The 20,070-nt window shown below is 40.4% G+C and overlaps 2 protein-coding genes across 3 annotated transcripts in view; both read right to left on the reverse strand.

The window, feature by feature from the left end:
• Window positions 1-4,994, reverse strand: part of LOC134867748 (interferon alpha/beta receptor 1a-like) — a 22,201-nt gene extending 17,207 nt beyond the window's left edge. The window contains exon 1 of one of the 2 annotated variants that reach the window (XM_063888545.1): window positions 4,930-4,994. The gene's annotated coding sequence lies outside the window, so the exon portion shown is untranslated. The remainder of the gene's footprint in view (window positions 1-4,929) is intronic. The other variant, XM_063888544.1, reaches the window with a different exon arrangement.
• Window positions 1,929-18,991, reverse strand: LOC134867750 (interleukin-10 receptor subunit beta-like). Its single transcript, XM_063888551.1, has 7 exons — window positions 18,814-18,991; window positions 17,563-17,683; window positions 13,195-13,379; window positions 10,907-11,061; window positions 6,571-6,724; window positions 5,319-5,464; window positions 1,929-5,007 (listed from the first exon to the last, which is right to left on the reverse strand). The coding sequence occupies exons 1-7, from the start codon at window positions 18,863-18,865 to the stop codon at window positions 4,849-4,851; spliced, it is 972 nt and encodes a 323-aa protein (XP_063744621.1). The 5' UTR covers window positions 18,866-18,991; the 3' UTR covers window positions 1,929-4,848.
• Window positions 18,992-20,070: the final 1,079 nt, after the last annotated feature.

Raw genomic sequence — 20,070 nt, forward strand, 5'->3', positions numbered from 1 at the left:
CATTAAACTAAATGGAAATAAATAAACATATTCAACAATACTTTTTTTTATGCATACATGCCACCACTAGCAAACTTCTTCCATAAACAGAACTCTTCTCCCGAACCTTCTAATTTGTCCTCTCGATTATCTCCTGAAACCTATTCATTTTAGTATTTTTTGTTTTAAAGGTCAGCAAACATCATGTCATTTATTTAATCATGAGGCTACCTATTTCTTAATGCAAGAAAAGATTACCTAACGCCACCACATATGTTCATCGTTTATCTTTTTCATAGATGTAATAAAGTGATTATCTAACACTCATAAGCTCAGCTATAGACTTCAGCACCTGGGTGTAGTTTGATCAGTAGTGTACCTTTGGAAACTCAAGCAGGAAACTGTCATAACATTCTCTTTTTAATTCCCATGTTGTTAAAATTCTATTGTATATGGAAATATGTAACATCATGCCAAAACCAAAGGAGAATGACTTGATCAGAGTAGCCTTTCATTCGTAATATACATAATATATATTATCGAGAAAAGGGTTTTCACAATGCTATTTTCACAACATTCCTGAAGTGATGGTGATTCATGTTGAAGAATAAAAGGAGTTTCAGCAGTGTCACTAACACCCTGACTCATGATGACTGCACAGCCTCAGGTGTAGCTCCTCCTGTATGCCTGCATGCACAGGCATGTTTTTTTCTGCCTGCAGTTTTTTTTCTCTCTCTCTCTCTCTCTCTCTCTCTCTCTCTCTCTCTCTCTCTCTCTCTCTCTCTCTCTCTCTCTCTCTCTCTCTCTCTCTCTCTCTCTCTCTCTCTCTCTCTCTCTCTCTCTCTCTCTCTCTCTATATATATATATTTTATTTTTTTTTTGTGGCTTTGTTTATTGACACTTATGAACTTTAATACAGTTACATCTCAAATGAATTGGTACGGAATTGATTGTCAAAAAGGGAAGTAATGTTGTATTCAACACTCTTCCCATACATACCGTTTTGAAAACAATTAGGAGACCACTGCAGAATTATCAATTTCTCTGGTTTTACTATTTATAGGTTTGTCTTTGAGTTAAATTACATATACATTTTTTTGTTGTATTCAATAAACTATTGACAACATTTATCTGTGTTGGAATTCAACAAACCCTGGAATGGCTGCCATACATGGAGAGATTGAGATTTAAGAAACAATTGGTGTGGTCTCTTCATTTTTTTCCTGAGTTGTATATTGCCCATAATGCATGTCAACACAATACAAAGAAAGAAGTCACACTGATATTTACTATACTAACTAATCTGCTACTCCAGTCACTGCAATTTGACAGATTTGACTCATTCTGACATTTACATGTCAGTTTTCATGTTACCAACACTAGTTAGTTAATTTATTTTTCTTTATATAGAAAAACAAAACATTGAAACGTTGAAAGTAATGTATTTGGGGTTAAGGGACATTGCGTATGAATACCAGCCTCTTGTACCGTTAGTTTGTCTTCTTAAAGAGGCCCTATTACACTTTTTGAAGTTGAACCCTTCATGTAGTGTGTTCTTCAAGTTTTTCTGCATGTAAATGGTCTGCAAATGCTACCATCCTAAAGTTTTTACCGGAGGGAGATTCTCTCCTACACACTCCCCCTGCCTAAAATGTTTTTTTTTGTAGTCCTTTGTTTACTTCCGCATCACAGTGACATCACTGCATAACACTTGTGCTTCTATTGGCTAACGCTCCAACACATTGTACGTGATAGATATCTCTAAGCAGTAGACCAATCACAACAGAGCCAGCCAGCTAACCAATCAGAGCAGACTGGCTCTGGTTTCAGACAGATGGTGAATAGAGGTGCTGCTGCACAGGCAGTATGAGAAACATCAAGAGCTTTTTGAACATTAAAGCATGGAGAAAGCAGAAGAGATACCAAAATTCACTTATGAAACCTCGAAATGTTATTAATGCAAATTCATGTTGTGTTTATTCTGGTTAAGTATTTATATTCTAATCTTTTTCTCAAATTTTCCAAGCAGTGTGATGAGGAAGTGCACTAACACTGAGAATGGGCTTTTCAGTACAGTAGGAAACATGTTCAATAACATTTTAAAATAAAACACATTTGTATACATGTAGGTTCTCGACTAAACTCTGCATAGAATAATACCTTAATAAACATTTGCTAGGGCAGCACAATATATTCTTTTATTTTTTAAAAACAAGCCTGAGCCTCTACACTTAAAACAGTGTAAGACCTTGTATCAAATACTTCACGTGAACCATTTAACAAAAATGCATCGATGACAAAAAGCTAGACCACTATGCAAACACCAAAAACAATTTACTGTGTCGGTCTGTATTGAAGTGAGATGGAGCTAAGCTAACTCGTTGGTTGTTTCATTAATGCAACAGGATGTATTTTGTCTGTTTTATGTGAGGTCTGCTAAGGTTAAAAACTGTTTATTTCATGGTAATACAGCACTCCATTGGAGATTGTCTTTTAATTAAAATAGAGAAAAGGGGAGTAAACTTACATGATTGTTTATGTGATAAAAGCAGTTAAAAATAATTTCATTTAAGTAAAAGGAAAGGTAACTGTATTTTTCTTTTGTCTTTATAGCTCTTACGGTGTGTTCATACGGTGTGTTCATACGGTGCGTTCTTTAATGGATCACGGTTCGCAAATAAAGGAATATGAACCATCAGTTTGAGAGTTCGACCATCATTTAGCCGGGGGCGGAGTTGTCGGATTCAGGAGTTCCTCAAAGTGTTCCTTCCACCTCCCACAGTATCTCCCTGGGAACCCGGTCATACACCTTCTCCAAATCCACAAAGCACATATAGACCGGATGAGCATACTCCCAGGCCCCCTCCAGGATCCTTGCGAGAGTGAAAAGCTGGTCCATCGTTCCACGACCAGGACGAAAACCGCATTGTTTCTCCTCAATCTGAGGTTCGACAATCGGCCGGACCCTCCTTTCCAGCACCTTAGAGTAAACTTTCCCGGGGAGGCTGAGTAATGTGATGCCTCTGTAATTGGCACACACCCTCTGATCCCCCTTTTTAAAAAGAGGAACCACCACCCCGGTCTGCCACTCCGTCTGTACTGTTTCCGACTTCCACACAATGTTGATGAGACGTGTCAACCATGACAGTCCCTCAACACCCAGAGCCTTCAGCATTTCTGGGCGGATCTCATCCACCCCCGGGGCTTTGCCACTGTGGAGCTGTTTAACTACCTCAGTGACTTCCCCCCGTAAGATTGGAATTGATCCCCCTTCATACTCCAGCTCCGCCTCTAACATAGAGGGCGGAGTTGTCGGATTCAGGAGTTCCTAAAAGTGTTCCTTCCACCGCCCTAACACCCTATCAGTTGAGGTCAACAGCGTCCCATCCTTACTGTACACAGCTTGGATGGTTCCCTGCTTCCCCCTCCTGAGGTGTCGGACGGTTTTCCAGAACAACTTTGGTGCCGACCGAAAGTCCTTCTCCATGGGTTCTCCGAACTTCTCCCACACCCGCTGCTTTGCCTTGGCCACGGCTGAGGCTGCTGCCCTTCGGGCCCGTCAATACCTTGCAACTGCGTCAGGAGTACCCAGGGATAACATATCCCGGAAGGCCTCCTTCTTCAGTCGGACGGCTTCCCTGACCACCGGTGTCCACCAGGAGGTTCAAGGGTTACCGCCCCTTGAGGCACCTAAGACCTTGAGACCACAGCTCCCCACCGCAGCTTCGGCAATGGAGGCTTTGAACACCGCCTGCTCTGGTTCAATGTCCCCAGCCTCCAGAGGGATGCCTGATAAGCTCCGCCGGAGGTGTGAGTTGAAGGCCTCCTGGACTTGGGAGTCCTCCAGACGTTCCCAGTTCACCCGCACTACACGTTTGGGCTTAACGGGTCTGTCCAGAGGCTTCCCTTGCCACTCGACCCAACTCACCACCAGATGGTGATCAGTTGACAACTCCGCCCCTCTCTTCACCCGAGTGTCCAAAACATGCGGCCTCAGGTCCGATGATACGATAACAAAATCGATCATGGACCTTCTGCCTAGGGTGCTCTGGTACCACGTACACTTATGAGCATCCTTATGTTCGAACATGGTGTTTGGTTATGGCCAATCCATGACTAGCACAGAAGTCCAGTAACAAACCACCACTCCGGTTCAGATCAGGGGGGCCGTTCCTCCCAATCACGCCCCTCCAAGTGTCTCCATCATTGCCCACGTGTGCGTTGAAGTCTCCCAGCAAGACTAAGGAGTCCCCTTCAGGAGCCCCATACAGGACTTCTTTCAGGGTCTCCAAGAAGGCTGAATACTCTGAACTGCTGTTTGGTGCATAAGCACACACAAGGTGACAAAAAAAACTTCTGATTGATATTTATTTTCTCTTTTGTTTATGAGCCTGTATTTCATAATGAGGTAATCCAAAAGTAACGGAACGCAATCAGGTTACATTATTTATATTTTTTTACACCCAGATGAAATTACTTATTAAATAGTTTTACAGGTAACTAACAATTACATTTTTAAAGTAACCCTCCCAGCCAGACCATGGCAGCATCAATACTTTTGTGGGTGCAATGTTCCTTCTGTCAGCATGTTGTGAAATGTGCACATCATTACAACTGTACATCACAGGAGTGATACCGCCAGGATGAGTGATCAGTCCTGCCGTTGCAGCCCTCTGGCTCTGCCCTCTCACCTCTTCACAGCCACTGATTCATATGGGACTGCCGGTAAATGCGTGGCATCCAAACTCTGATGTCAGGCAAAAATCCATGCTTTCACTGTTTCTCAGTGTCCCTGCTGATAATCTGTCTCAGTTTCACCTGACTGCAGATCAGTTCTTCTTCATGAGCTCTGCTGTTCTCATCCTTCTTCTATGTCTGTGTGGTGTGAGGCGGCTCTGCCTCCAGAGGGCGCTCTGCCTCAATGATGCTGCTGTCTGGAATGATGCTCACCTGGTGGAAGATCTCCTCCGATGGATGGGAGTTACACATGGCTATGTACATGGACGAGTTAGGGCGTACCATGAGGTCCTGATGGCGGGGGGGTCAGAAAGGAATCTGATTCAGGCTTGTGTTAAATAACTTGTTAAAGACTCTTGCACAAATACACATGTGTACAGAGGGTATGAGTATGTCAGATTTGTGGACATTTTGTTACTTGCCAAATGAACAAAGACATAACAGGGTATGAATGGAAAATAGTTGAGCAGTGGTGGTCAGTGTATTTACTCAACCACTGGGGTAGTGAGTCGTATTGAATTGAAACTTGTAACAGAGGATTTATACACTGTGGTAATACTACTTACTGAACAAATCCACGCAGACACATACTGTATACACACCTCTTTAAAGTGCTGAGGCAGTGAGTCTTTTGGACAGAGAAGGTGGGATATACGTTTCCGATACACCACCGCAACCACCACCAGAGCAACTGCAATCGCCATGGTGATAAACGTCACCACGGCTGCCACCCAAGGAACCTCTTTATCTGCAAAACAAGCAGAGCAACATCAGCAGCACGTTTCTAATGATGATGTAATGTGGTGGCACCAAGAGCATTCAGAGCTGAAGCAGTCACTGCGAGCTCGACTGACACACACAATAAGAACATTACAGAACTGTTGTAAATGAAAATCAAACCTCCTGAAGAAACACTCAGCATTAACCATTATTAATATCTATCTCGAAAATCTATCATTATTGTGATATCAAGATTTGCGGTATAAAAAAAAAACAGCTTGGACTGCGCTAAATGGTACCCTGTTCCATTTGCCCTGCATTCATGCTCTGCAGGTTTAAGGGGCCCCGTCGAGCTCATTTTCATGTTGTCATTTGTATTTCGCAGTGGTGGATGGTTATAAAGTACATTTCCTCAAGTAATGTACTTATGTACTCTTTATTAAAGTTTGCTTTAGTTACTCGTTACTTTTTAGATTTACATTTATAGTTCATACTAAATATATATCAACTGTTAAATACATTTTGAAAAGTCCATTCAAATCAGCTCTACATATACTGCACCAGCTGTGATAAATACACCAACACATCAAACATCATAATCCAATATTTAAATATGTAAGCTTCGCAAATTGACTATTTTTATTATAATAAGTAGCTACTTTGAATTTTGGTACTTTAAGTATATTTTGATGCTCATACTTTTGTTCTTTTACTCAACTAAGATTTGTAATGCAGAAATGTTACTTCTAACTGAGCATTTTTACAGTTAAGTATTGCTAACTTTAACCTTTGCAGACATGCACAGCAACCTATATACCACACTACAGGAAAATGAAAGCCCCCAAAAGCTAAATTGTACCTCTTTAATATATTCGGCAAATCAGATGAAGCCGTAGGCTACTGCTCTAGAGCTGCCATATCCTAGCCTCTTTCCGATTTGAAAAGTTGAATAACTTTTTACTGTGGGAACAGCCGTAGTGCCCTGGTTGAGATTGAGAAGTGTTTGTACAGTGACAGTGTTAAAGCATATAAATGCATGTGTGGGGCCCCTTGTGTGAACTGCAAATATGTTTTTTCCTTAAAAAAATAGATAAAGACAAAGAAATGAATTGCAATCCGTTAGAAAAAGCGTACCGATGGTGGTGCTCTCACAAACATCGGCGCTGGGCTGGCTGAGGTTGTTGGAGATCCTCCCGGTACTGATTTGGACCTTGACGCAGTACTTGGTCCAGGGCTCCAGGTCACTGAGAACCACCCGACTCTGCTGGATGTTGCTGATGCTCCTTGTCTGTAAGAAGAGCAGAGGAATGGTCAGGAAGGTGGAAGAACACACGATAACCATCTGACGGCCTTTTGGTTACTAATGATGTGTTAGTATAAGGGATAAAGTTCTCATTAATGAGAAAACAACAAAAACAACAACAACAACAACAACAACAACAACAACAACAACAGGTGAGCAGGAATGAGCGCCTCGCTGCACATTCTCCAGCTTAATACACGGCTACTTACTAAATCAACCAACGACTTGACTCACAATATTGAATAAACATTTCATTGATTTAAAAATGCTTCTGTTAGGAAGAAATGGTCTGTTCCGCTGCGCTCCAACAAATGGAACTGGGGAGCTCCGTAACTTAAAACGACGGCAGAACTGATCGAGGTGTTTTGTCTGTCCAAGTCTGTTCACATTTTCTTTCCTTAACCAGTCTCTAAAAACTGCCAGAGCCCATACCGGGTTCCCTCTAGTGTCGACTGCCTTCTCCTGCTGTTCCTTTTAGTGGTTGTGATTGAGTTGTCCAAAAGTCAGCTCCTATCGTCTTTTCCTATCTACTATTCCGTAACCCCTGTGTGAAACGTCACAGGGTTAATGAATAGTGGATAGGAGAATTCAAAAGGATTTAGGAGAAGAGACTGCGGTGCTTTGAGAATCCGACTGCATTTAGGCTACACTATCCCACGTATATGCTGAGGGACGTTATCAATGTGCGTCCGCTGTGGGGGAACTACAGTTTTATATAGAGCTGCACGTTCAAAACAAAGCACTTTAGCAAGTTACAGTATAAGTTTTAATTTGCTTAATGAGCACCGTAACTTTCATGAAACGCATTTCTCGTCGCGATCGATAGTTTCAGTGAACTGCCGGGTGTTGCGTCATGGCAAATGTTGCGGCCGCAAGGCATTGTGGGACAGCATTTTCTCCTTTCCTTTCGTAAAGGAAGGTCCAGTGTTTCTTAAGCTAAAGGAGGTTATAAATGAAGTTTCAGAGCTCCTTTCCTATCATCTAGAGAATTCCAACAGCTCTCATCATGGCTGCCACTGAGGTTCTTACTGTACGGGTCATTTGAACGTTTCTTTTCTACTGAAATGATCAAATAAACGTCAATATGTTCATACAATCATACGTATTAGGATTCATGTGGATTAATACGTGTGGACCAGAGGGTGAGGGTGTCAACTACAAGTTTCACTTTACTTTTTTATTTCAATTCCAGCCTTGGTCATGAAGAATATATGTTTCACTGTTGTCCTCGTTCATAAAGCACGGTGCAGAGTCTGTAAGTGCGCTTTCAGTAGTCCGCTTTATAGAAACTGTAGTCCCCCACAGCAGACGCACATTAATAACGTCCGCTGGCGCATCATAAATACGTGGGATAGTGAAAGTGCAGTCGGATTCTCAAAGCACCGCAGTCTCGTATCCCAAGTTCTTATGAATTCTCCTATCCACCATTCCTTAACCCAGTGGTGCTTCACACAAAGGTCAAGGAATAGTAGATAGGATAAGACGATAGGAGCTGGAATTTGACTGCAACCTGACTGTCTTCTTCTACTGTTCCCTTTAGTGTTTACTCCTGTCGGTCTTCTTCTGCTCATTCGTGCTTTCGACAAATATACAAATTAATATACAAAAAGTATTCCATGGTGTTTTCTGATGGATGAAAAGTTATGTTTGTTGTCCACAGCACACGTCACATCGACCGGACTTCTTTCTGTGGATTGATACTCCAACAAGGCCGTGTTATAGTCTCCACGATTAATTTACTAATTTAACATTATCTAATAACTAACCTCTGATTGCACTGATGGACAATTATTTGTATAATATTGGTGATGAGCGTCATCTAAATAGCATGTCAAAGTGTAATAATGGTTGTGCAGCTTTACAAAGAAGCAGTTCGAAAGGGAGTTTTAAAATGTTGCACCTCTTCTAGTCCTAACCTATTTGACTGCGTTTCAGTGCCTGTGTTTCAATGATGTTCATTTGCTGAGCTAAAGCCACTGAATCCTGTTGATAGATGCCTCAAGTTTTAAATCCACTGTCTTCTAAAGTAACATTGTTACTGCATTGTAATCTATATCTATATATTTTTTGAATCCTTTACCAAATTTTTCATCTTCAGTTGCTGGCGTGGAGTTTCTTCCCTGCCCGACTAAAGGTGCCCAATTACGGTGGTGTGCAAAAGTGTTTGCCCCCTTTCTGATTTCTTATTTTCTTGCATGTTTGTCACACTTAAATGTTTCAGATCATCAAACAAATGTAAATATTAGACAAAGATAACACAAGTAAACACAACATGCAGTTTTTAAATGAAGGTGTTTATTATTAAGGGGAAAAAAATGGAAACCTACAATGACCTGTCTGAAAAAGTGATTGCCCACCCCCTGTTATAACGTAAATTAACTGTGGTTTATCACATCTTTGGAAAGCTGGGTTCAATTTCTCTAGCCACACCCAGGCCTGATTACTGCCACACCTGTTCTCAATCAAGAAATCACTTAAATAGGACCTGCCTGACAAAGTGAAGTAGACCAAAAGATCCTCAAAAGCTAGGCATCATGCGGCGATCCAAAGAAATTCAGGAATAAATGAGAAACAAAGTAATTGAGATCTATCAGTCTGGAAAAGGATATAAAGCCATTTCTAAAGCTTTGGGACTCACAGCGAGCCACAGTGAGAGCCATTATCCACAAATGGCGAAAACATGGAACAGTGGTGAACCTTCCCATGGGTGGCCGGCCGACCAAAATTACCCCAAGAGCGCAGCGACGACTCACCCAAGAGGTCACAAAAGACCCCGAAACAACATCCAAATAACTGCAGGCCTCACTTGCTTAAGTTAAGGTCAGTATTCATGACTCCATCATAAGAAAGAGACTGGGCAAAAATGGCCTGCATGGCAGAGTTCCAAGACGAAAACCCCTGCTGACCAAAAAGAACATAAAAGCCCATCTCAGTTTGGCCAGAAAACATTGTGATGATCCCCAAGACTTTTGGGAAAATACTCTGTAGACTGACGAGACAAAAGTTGAACTTTTTGGAAGGGGTGTGTCCCATTACATCTGGCGTAAAAGGAACATCATAACAACAGTAAAATATGGTGGTGGTAGTGTGATGGCCTGGGGCTGTTTTGCTGCTTCAGGACCTTTGAAGACTTGCTGTGGTAAATGGAATCATGAATTCTGCTGTCTACCAAAACATCCTGAAGGAGAATGTCCTGCCATCTGTTCGTGACCTCAAGCTGAAGCGCACTTGGGTTCTGCAGCAGGACAATAATCCAAAACACACCAGCAAGTCCACCTCTGAAGGGCTTAAGAAAAACAAAATGAAGACCTTGGAGTGGCGTAGTCAAAGTCCTGACCTGAATCTGATTGAGATGCTATGGCATGACCTTGAAAAGGTGGTTCATGCTCGAAAACCCTCCAATGTGGCTGAATTACAACGATTCTTCAAAGATGAGTGGGTCAAAATTCCTCCACAGCGCTGTAAAAGACTCATTGCCAGTTATCGCTAACGCGTGTTTGCAGTTGTTGCTGCTAAGGGTGGCCCAACCAGTTATTAGGTTTAGGGGGCAATCACTTTTTCACACAGGGCCATGAAGGTTTGGATTTTCTTTTTCCCTTAATAATAAACAAACACCTTCATTTAAAAACTGCATTTTGTGTTTACTTGTGTTATCTTTGTCTAATATTTAAATTTGTTTGATGATCTGAAACAAGTGTGACAAACATAAGAAATCAGGAAGGGGGCAAACACTTTTGCACACCACTGTATATTTAAAATGTAATGTAGGCTATAAACTAATTCAGTACGATTCCACAACTTTTATGTACAGCTCTGAAACAAATTAAGAGACCAATTCAGCATTATCATTTTCTCTTGTTTTATTATTTATAGATATGTCTTTGAGTTTTATTATTATTATTATTATTATTATTTTTGTTGTATTCTATAAACTACTGACAACATTTCTCTGTGTTGGAATTCAAGAGACACTGGAATGGCTGAACACATGTAGAGATTGTAGAAACATTTGGAGTGGTCTCTTAATTTTTCCATAGCTGTTTGTTTTGTGTGTCAGGGCATTTACAGTTTTATTCTGCTATATACTCTGAATGCTAACTTATAAGGCGTTGCTCTAGTGTGCTACATTTGAACCTGTTGAGATCTACTCTAAAGAGATCATCCCACCTTTTGCTTCTGGCTGTCCTGCCAGTAGGTGATGTTGTAGGTGGCTGAGCTGTAAACCTGTCTGAGTGAAGAGATCCTGAACACTGGATCTTGAATGATAACCTCAATGGCAGCACCGTTGGAGAGGAGAGAGATAATGGGAGAACTGATGTTGGCTGAGGAAGAGATGGAGAAGAGATATAACAATTTAGACAACAACGATTTAGCATCCCTGAAAAAAGCAAAGTCACCCCTTTAACAAAAGTGCTTGTAGCTGTTCTCCTGTAAATCCACACCACCTCTGTTACCCCTTTCCCACCAAGGCGGTTCCAGGGCCCATTTTTGTGTTTCCAATTCTGTAGCACGGGCTCTCGGCCCCAAAAACTGGTTCAACCCGCGGCAGCAGCTATCTGCTATTCTGGCACCAAGAAGCGCAAAGATCGCAAAGTGGCTAAAACGCGATCACAGAGCATTAGGTATTGTGCACACCATTGTTTAGGTAAAGCATCTTTGAGCACTAACAATTGCATGTTTCATTATTATATTTCTAAATGCTGTGCACTATTAACCAGGGAAACGTGTGACATATTATTTCATATTCACCATACCTTGAATGACAACCTGTTTGCTAGCATTGTAAAAGAGTAGAACAAGTATATACTCATTCAAAGCATTTTTGGGGAATAATTAATATGCTATAGGTCTACCCGGTCAATGTTCCAAGACTTTTATATAATGTGGTACTCATTCTTCTATTAAACACACAAACAATTAAGACAAGCAGTTTTTGCTTTGTTGGCCGTAAATTGGGTTGTAGATTTTTCAGAATGGCTTCGGTGGCTGGGCTAACATCCATGATCCATGAAATATAAGAGAAACTTAAATAAACAATTGTCAATTTGAAAGTTTGATATATACAATCATTTGGAATTATGCCTCATGGGACACTTCTAGTTTGAAAGTCAGACAGTGGTTGGATTACTTCTATCAAGCGGCAGCGGGCATTAGGAAATGGTAAATGAAGCTCGACACAAATTCAAGCAGGAACACTGGGTCACTCACTCCACAGCTGTATTAACCAGCCCATTACGGGCACTCTCTTTTAACCAATAATATTTCACCTCAATCTCCAGCAGACAGTAAGTGTGCTGCAGTCAAGCTTTAAAATGGTTCTCCTCTCTCCTGCAGTCAGCTGGTAAATCAGGTGTTTCTGCTGCTGCCCGCCTCCACCCCGTCCACCTCCTGTCATCATGTCTAGTGCCCAGGGGGGGCTGTACATCCCCCTTAAGGTATATATGATATCCGTATCGGGGTCTAATCACCAAATTAAACATTTCCATCATATGGCGCATGCATAAATAAATGTTATTTAAACTACAAATGAAGTCTCTCCTGATTTAAATGCTGGGGGATGAGAGGCGAACCACTGCAGCAGTTGCCAGATGCCACTAAACCGTAGAAACAGCAGCAAACAGTTAACCACACGATAAAGTTAGAGAAGTTGTGCATCCTCCAGGAAGAAAGCCTACGTGGCACATTTTCGTAAGGGTCAAACGATGATACTACATAATCTGTGTCAGTCTGTGATGTCATTTGGGCCCAAAAAAACAGTTTCACATTGACATACATTGGGAAAGAGATCAGCAGATCATTTTTTAAAAGCTAAATCAACTACCTAGGACTAACACTTGAATAACCATTTTTGTCTGTGAGTGTCTAACAGTTGTAAAATGCGCTAAAAGCTGAATCCAGTGTTATTTTCCCTCTCACATCATTTGTCTTCTCAAGCCATATCAAGGCCTCCTAATAAATCCATACATGAATGTAGTACCTCATTGCTGTTATTCAGAGGGAGCATCAGTGACAGTGATGTCGTGATGTGGCTTTTCTCGGGCTCTTGTTGCTGGAAAAGCAAACTGGTTCGGATTGGAAAGCTGAACTAACTGTCAAGCAAACTAGCCCCCGGCACGGAGCCGGGTTAGGACTAATTTCAGTGGGAAAGGCGTACATTTAACCGTCAACATTCTCTCGTTTGCATTTTCTGCCCTCCATATACATCCGCAGAAAAAATTAAGAGACCACTTGAGCCTTATAATGTTCTCTTGTTTTATTATTTATAGGTATGTCTTTGAGTTAAATTACGTTTTATTTATTTTTTATTGTATTCTATAAACTACTGACAACTTTTCTCTGTGTGGCATGCCATACATGTAGAGACAAAGATTTAACAAAAATTTGGAGTGGTCTCTTAATTTTTTCCAGAGCTGTATATATATTTTTTAATATTGGCTTGCAGTGTATCTACTCACTCTCTTTGTCCATGGCAACGTTGTTACTTTCCACCCATGCGGAGGTCTCTGTCCCCGAATGCGCCCGCACCCTGGCTGTATACTTTCCAAACTGATATATGGTTTGTGGAATGCTGTGGCGGGTGAAGTCACATTCAAGGGTGGAGATATTCACACAGCCCGCTCTGTAATTTATCACTGAGGATCTGTGGACGAAATAAAATGATGTTATTATTGGTTTGTCATTGGTGATTTAAATTTCAGGAGTGATGATGACATAGAGGAACAAATCCCCTGATGATCCCCTGCTGTGGGCTCTGTACTGTGTGAGTAGTCATTGTGTTTCTGTGTGTAACTTCGCACAAAGCTAGCAGTGCTTTGTCAAATACATCTCTGATCATGACCTCAACAAGTTATCACCTTCACCGTGGCCATGACATACAATGTACTGTTTATAGCAAGTTTTTAGCCTTGCATTTGGAATTTTGGTCGTCGCCATCTGGTTTTATCGAACTCAAAGGGAATTTAGTTTTGGAATGCTGGAAAAAACAGGCAGCAAATTTGTGACGGATCATTTTTCTGAGGTAAAACACATTGTGTGTGTTACATTCATATTCATACTGCTTTATCCATCTATTCTTATTTATATATTTACACACCATACTCTACCCAGGTGTTTCTATATCTTATCTAGATTTAGTTTTATCATGCAGCACATCATGCACTTTTAGCCTGGGACAACGTACATACAGTCTCTCCTTCTTTCTACTCTACTCATTTTTTATGTAGGTCTTGCTTATATTTTAAAACGTTCATAAATGTTAGTTTTTATCTTATAGGTTTGTTTGTATGTATACTCTCTTAGGTGTGAACATCTGAACGTAAGAATTTCGGTACCACTTTACAATGAGACTACCCTTATAAAGGGTTTTCAAATAGTTTGTAATTAATTAGGTTGTGAACACATAAATCATTAATAAGCTTTTATAGGACATGAGATGAACAAAGATGCCAAGAAACATCAAGATGGATTGGGGGGGAAATCTACTCAGTGAACAACAGATACCAAGGACGATGTAAGCTAGGTAACTAAAAGAGTGCCGCATGAACGAGTCCTAAAACCCGGAAGGAAGTTAGCAATGAACAACTTCCGGTTCCCTCGTCTCAGAGTCATTGCGATTTCTCCATAGGGTTTTGGAAAATAGCTCGAAATAAGGTCTGGGGTTGACACAAATTTAAGAGAAGGATCACGTTTTTTTTCTGCGACATTAAATACATCAGCAGTGTGTGCATTTATCAAACAGGTTTGTTTTCCACAGATGTTATTTTTTACAATATTCCAAAAGCCTATGGAGAAATTGCATTGCTTTTTTGTCGAAGGAACTCATGCGTAGCTTCCGGGTCGGCCCACAAAAATACGTCATCCCTGTGGCGTTCCGTATGAGGCTTAGTCATCTTGCCAGATAGTGAGCCTGTGTTGATGTATGACAACTATGTTATAACTGGTTTAAAAATGGTTCTTAGTGATTAATAAAGTGTTTACAACCTAATTAATAACCTTATTATAAACCCTTTATGAATCCTTTATAAGGGTGGTCTTATTGTAAAGTGGTACCCAAATTTCATTGTACAGTGCAACTGCCTGTTATTCTGTTATATGACAATAAATATTTTGAATCTTGAAAGGGTTCAAACACCACGAGGTAGGGCATAGAGCCTTGCGGAGAAAAGAGCTAGTTAGTTCTGTTTCTATGGTTACCCTGCTAGCTTGCAGCGCTACATAAAGCGAATATCTGGTTGTGCGTAGAAAGTCTGCAGTAAACAAAGTCAAAGATGAAATCATTATAAATTTGAGCGCAACACTTTGGGACGATTTTGAGTGTGACAATGAGGGTAGCTCTTCCGGCAGCACCATTCTCTCCATAGAAACACAACGGCAGCGTATTACGCGTCGTTTTACCGCTTCTCATGTGAATGCAGCTTTAAGCATACTCTGCTCTACTTTATTATTTATTTACTCTAAATGAGACCATGATTGATAAAATGAACATCATGCTGTGTTGAAGGAGACTTGAAACAAGAGATTATCACCATTAAATCATCAGGAACTTGTTTACAGAGGTATTAAACAAGTGAGTAGTAGGGTTATTTTCTTAAAGACTTCCATACAACATCTCTTTGCAACCAGTGAAGCTGGATATTAGAGGACATTGCAGGTTTAAGGCATTTCTGCTTTGGCTACACTTTTCAGACCCCGGGTTGTGGTTTGGGCTGTGAACACCCTGTATCGCCTGCTGTCTGCGGCTGAGCAGGGAGGTGCTGTGGATTCTTAGAGTTTTTTCTCTGAAAAACAGCTGCCTATTGTGGCTGGAAACAGTGTCCTTTTCTTTAGATCTGTAAGACTCTACACCCCCAGAGGAAAATATAGAAGTCATATATAAGTCTTGAGCTTCTATATGTTTCCCTAGGTGGCTGTCATCGTTCTGTGTTTGCTTGCTGCAGCTGGAAACAAAGTTAATGATAGCTCAAAGTGTGGGCAGAAAATATTGGTCCATCACTACGCCTTTCATATGACACACCGTCATTTGACCTATTAATACAAAATCAGTTTTTAAAATAATAGACTAAATATAAAAAGATTCGTAAAGATCTCATTTAACAGAGATGGGAGATCATTTGTCATAAACCAACCACTAATGCATAATGTACAGGGTTGGGATGGTCACTACAGTACTTAAAAAATGACTAGTTACTACTACCAAATCCGAGTATCAAAACATACAAGTAATGTCACCTGATTACTTTCCGTTACCTCTGGATTACTACAGTATCAAATGCAATGCAAATAACAACTAGAGAAAATAAATATCAATACTAATTTGACACACTAATGTTCATTAAAAAAAATGCTCAGCGATACAAAAAAGAAAGGAAACCTTGCTTTCATGAAACAAGGCAGTAGTCTATACACTAACGCTGAAACACACGAACACATACTACAGTTTAAAAATTCAGCAGGTGAACCTATAAGTTCATAAAATAGTGCGTGTGAGCTTAACAGTATGTATTAAAATCAAACGGAGCATTTTCTGTCAGCTCAGGTGTTATTTTTGCTTTGTGTGTCTGACCTTGAAACCGCATGTTAGTCACATTGTAATCCTGCCGGTAATCCACGATTTTAAGAACTCTAACAGTTATCTGATTATGTCATTTTTATGAAACTGTAAGGGAATACAGTGACCTTTTGTTACTCTATCCTGATTACGCAATCATCACATGTAATCTGTTACTCCTCAAACCTGATTATATATCACTTTCTCACACATGTGCAGTGATCAGTTAGTCACAGCTCAGATTTAGTCAACAGTCTGCTGTGTAAACTCAGCGTCCTCTTTCCCAGAAGAGAAGCTACTTTAGTACAACAGCGCTCATATTGTTGGGGGGAGGGCAGCGAGTGGTGTTTGCTTTGTGGGCTTGTCACTTAAACGATGATCCTGATACAATGTCTGTTAAACCCAGAGCCTCAGTCAAAACACACAACATGAGTTAGCATGACAAATGAAAATGTTGTTTTGCTTGTCTAAACACAGCATTCAGAGAAACAGACCAGCCTGAAAGATGGGGCAGATACAGTCTATTCATATGCAAATAACGTTTAACTGACCAACAGCTGCAATGTTTTTGTTAGAATAAGGGAAGATAAGATGTGAATATCTGAAATCATTAGTCAATAAAAAAAATTAATAATTGTAACGTTTAAAAGTTTAAGCCACCTTGTCTCTTGCTCTGAGAAATTGTGACGTCATTTTTGCAGTGGTGGAATGAGTGCTCAGATATTATACTTAAGTAAAAGTAGCAATACTTAATATTAAAAAATACTATGCTACAAGTTCAAGTCCTGGATTTGAAATCTTCTTAATAAAGTACAACATTATATTTATTTTATCAGCTAATAATCTGACTGTCTGACTAGGGCGGTAGTGGCAAAGTCCATAGAGACTTGGCCTGGGAATTGGCCTGTTCAAGTCCCAAAAGACCAAGTGCTACGGTGTTGTCCCTGAGCAAGGCACCATTTCCTACACTGCTGCCCGGGCACTGTGGCAGTAAGTAGTAGTAGTAGTAGTAATAGTAGTAGTAGCACTGCTCCTAACACTAGGATGGGTCAAATGTGGGGGTATCCTTCTTCCTTCTAGGTAATCGTTAATCAGTCCTAAACAAATAATAATAAAATAAATGAAGTGAAGTTAAAGTAAACTATTTATCTCTTAACTGTAGTGGGGTAGAAAGACAAAGTAGCAAAACATTTAAATACTCAAATAAAGTCAGTCAAAATTGTACAGTAATTGAGTAAATCTACTAAATTACATCACAGCATTGCTGCTGACTCACCTGTACTCCGTTGTGTACAGCAGGCCGGCTGGTTCTGCAGGCAAGTCCCAGCTCAGGACCAGGTTCATGTCATGAGAGGTCAGGCGGACTTTAGTGGGTCTGCTGAGGTCTCCTGAAACCACTGCACAGTCCACATGTACACAGTGAGTACTATCAAATCTCCTCTCAGGTAAAGTATTTGGTTTGTTTTTAATTTCACAATATAAAAAAATCATAATTTTTGCAACTTTGCTGCTGTCTGTACATCATTGTTTAGTGGTGTAAACAGGGGCGGAGCGGGGGTTGGCTTCAGGGGCTCAAGCCCCGAATGTTTTCTCAAAAGCCCTGAATCTTTTTTTAGGTTTTTAAATTAAGGGTAACGTCAACTTTGTGTAATTTCCCCTCTGTCTATCTGACTGAACCGGCAAATCAATGGAGCAGAAGTTCTATTGCTGGGGAAGTATCGCTATCTAACATTGTTGGCTCGTCGGTCTGTCAGTGAATGAGCTTTCCAGCAACGATTCTAGGGCGCTACTTCTAAGATTGTAAGACTTCTAAGACTACTAAGATTCTTTGCTTTCTAGTAGCTAACGTACGTATCAGTCTGTCACCTCAAGCCCTGTATGTTTATAATGTCTGGCTCCGCCCGTGTAAAGCACAAAGTACTTTCCATAAGTATAAGTTTGTACTTACTTGTATACTACTTGAGTATTTTCATTTTTTTGCTACTTTGTACTTCCTGTCCACTACAATTCAATTCTGGAGTAAATTCACAAGCTACCCTGCAGTATACAAAGTCATTAAAACTAGCTGCACCTTTACCAGCTTTGAGAACACTTTAAAATCAATAATTATAAAACATATCAGATATATTATTCTAAAATGGACCAATCTGCAGAATGACTACTTCAACTGTTGCTACTTATGTTGATGATAATACTTTTGTACTTTAGAGACAGTACAAGATCTGAGTACTTCTTCCTCATGGTCATTGTCCCAGTGTAACCCTTGTATCACTAACAGAAGTACACACAAAGACTCTCCAATATAGACAAAGTGAATTCCATTGAAAATATATCACGACAGATATCATTCAATAAAATACTCATTTGGAAAACGGTTCTATTGACAGCTCTATGATATTTGATGTAGGCTACGGGTCAAAGTTCTGGCTGAAATCCCTTACAGTAATAATCATAGAGTATAAGCAACAACCCGCGCGCACACTCAGCTGAATGATTAACAGGTGGCGATGGACGATAATGATATTACCTGTGTGTCCCCACAGTGCTGACAGAATCAAGACGCAAACAGCGGCTGACATGTTGTCCGAAAAACTCTTCAGTCAGTGTATAATGCAGTCCAGCTGTGTGTCTGTGTGTGAGACAGAGACAGACAGAGAGAGAGAGACAGAGAGACAGAGAGACAGAGAGAGAGAGAGAGAGAGAGAGAGAGAGAGAGAGAGAGAGAGAGAGAGAGAGAGAGAGAGATATTGAAATGCCGTATTTCCTGGTTGCGTTTACTGACAACGGGAGGGGAAGTCCGCGGAAACGAAACTCCTTCCTGCTCAGCAACGCGTGCGACTTCAAATAACACAATGGGTACGGTCGAATTGTCGAAAAATCAGCTCCTATCGTCTATTCCTATCTACTATTTATTGACCTTTGCGTGACAAATCACGGGGTTAAGGAATAGTGGATACGAGAATTAAAAAGCACTTAGGAAAAGAGACTGCGGTGCTTTAAGAATCCGACTGCACTTTCACTATCCCACGCATTTATGATGCGCCATTAATGTGCGTCTGCTGTGGGAGCTACAGGTTTCTATAAAACGGACTACTGAAAGCGCATCTACTCTGCACCGTGCTCTCTGATGGTGCTGTTTTTTGCTTTATGAACGAGGACAACAGTGAGACATATTCTTCATTACAAAGGTTGGAATTGAAATAAAAAAGGAAAGTGAAACGTACGCGTGACCCTCATCCTCCGGTCCACACGTAGCCTATTAATCCACATTTATTTATTTATTTAGTTTACATGAATCCCAATAGCCTACGTATGATTATATGAAAATATTTTAAAACAAATACAAATGTGTTTATTATAAACTAGTTATGCCTTAAACTATCACTTTGTATATCACCATTGAAACATGTTTTAAAACGTTTCAGAAACCCCACACAGCTCCAGTACACTGAAATATGGACTTCACTTGATCATTTCAGTGAAATAAGTAACCTTCATATTTCTCCTTTTGATTAATACAGGTTCAAACGTTCAAAACAAAGCACTAAAGCAAGTGTAAGAAATGTTCTTTTATTCGAAGCCCAGGAGTCGATTTAAAAGAAAACGATGTGAAGTTCTCATGAAAGTTTAAAAGGAGTGTTTAATAAATGGATGCAGCAGTAGGCTTTACAAAAGTTTCACAGCTATTACAGGCCACTGACTGAGTGGAGCTCATCAGTAGTTACTGTCTGGCGGTCCGGAACAAAACAGAGGTAGATTTCACAATACAAACATGTTTTATAGA

The sequence above is a fragment of the Eleginops maclovinus genome, chromosome 7 (genome assembly GCF_036324505.1).
Source record: "Eleginops maclovinus isolate JMC-PN-2008 ecotype Puerto Natales chromosome 7, JC_Emac_rtc_rv5, whole genome shotgun sequence".
Lineage (NCBI taxonomy): Eukaryota > Metazoa > Chordata > Actinopteri > Perciformes > Eleginopidae > Eleginops > Eleginops maclovinus.

Coding starts and splice junctions, on each gene's coding strand:
- LOC134867750 (XM_063888551.1), bottom strand. CDS start 18,865: ATGTCAGCCGCTGTTTGCGTCTTGATTCTGTCAGCACTGTGGGGACAC. Junction 17,684..18,813: donor AGCACTGTGGGGACACACAG/GTAATATCATTA, acceptor TGGACTGTGCAG/TGGTTTCAGGAGACCTCAGC. Junction 5,008..5,318: donor TGCCTCAGCACTTTAAAGAG/GTGTGTATACAG, acceptor CCCCGCCATCAG/GACCTCATGGTACGCCCTAA.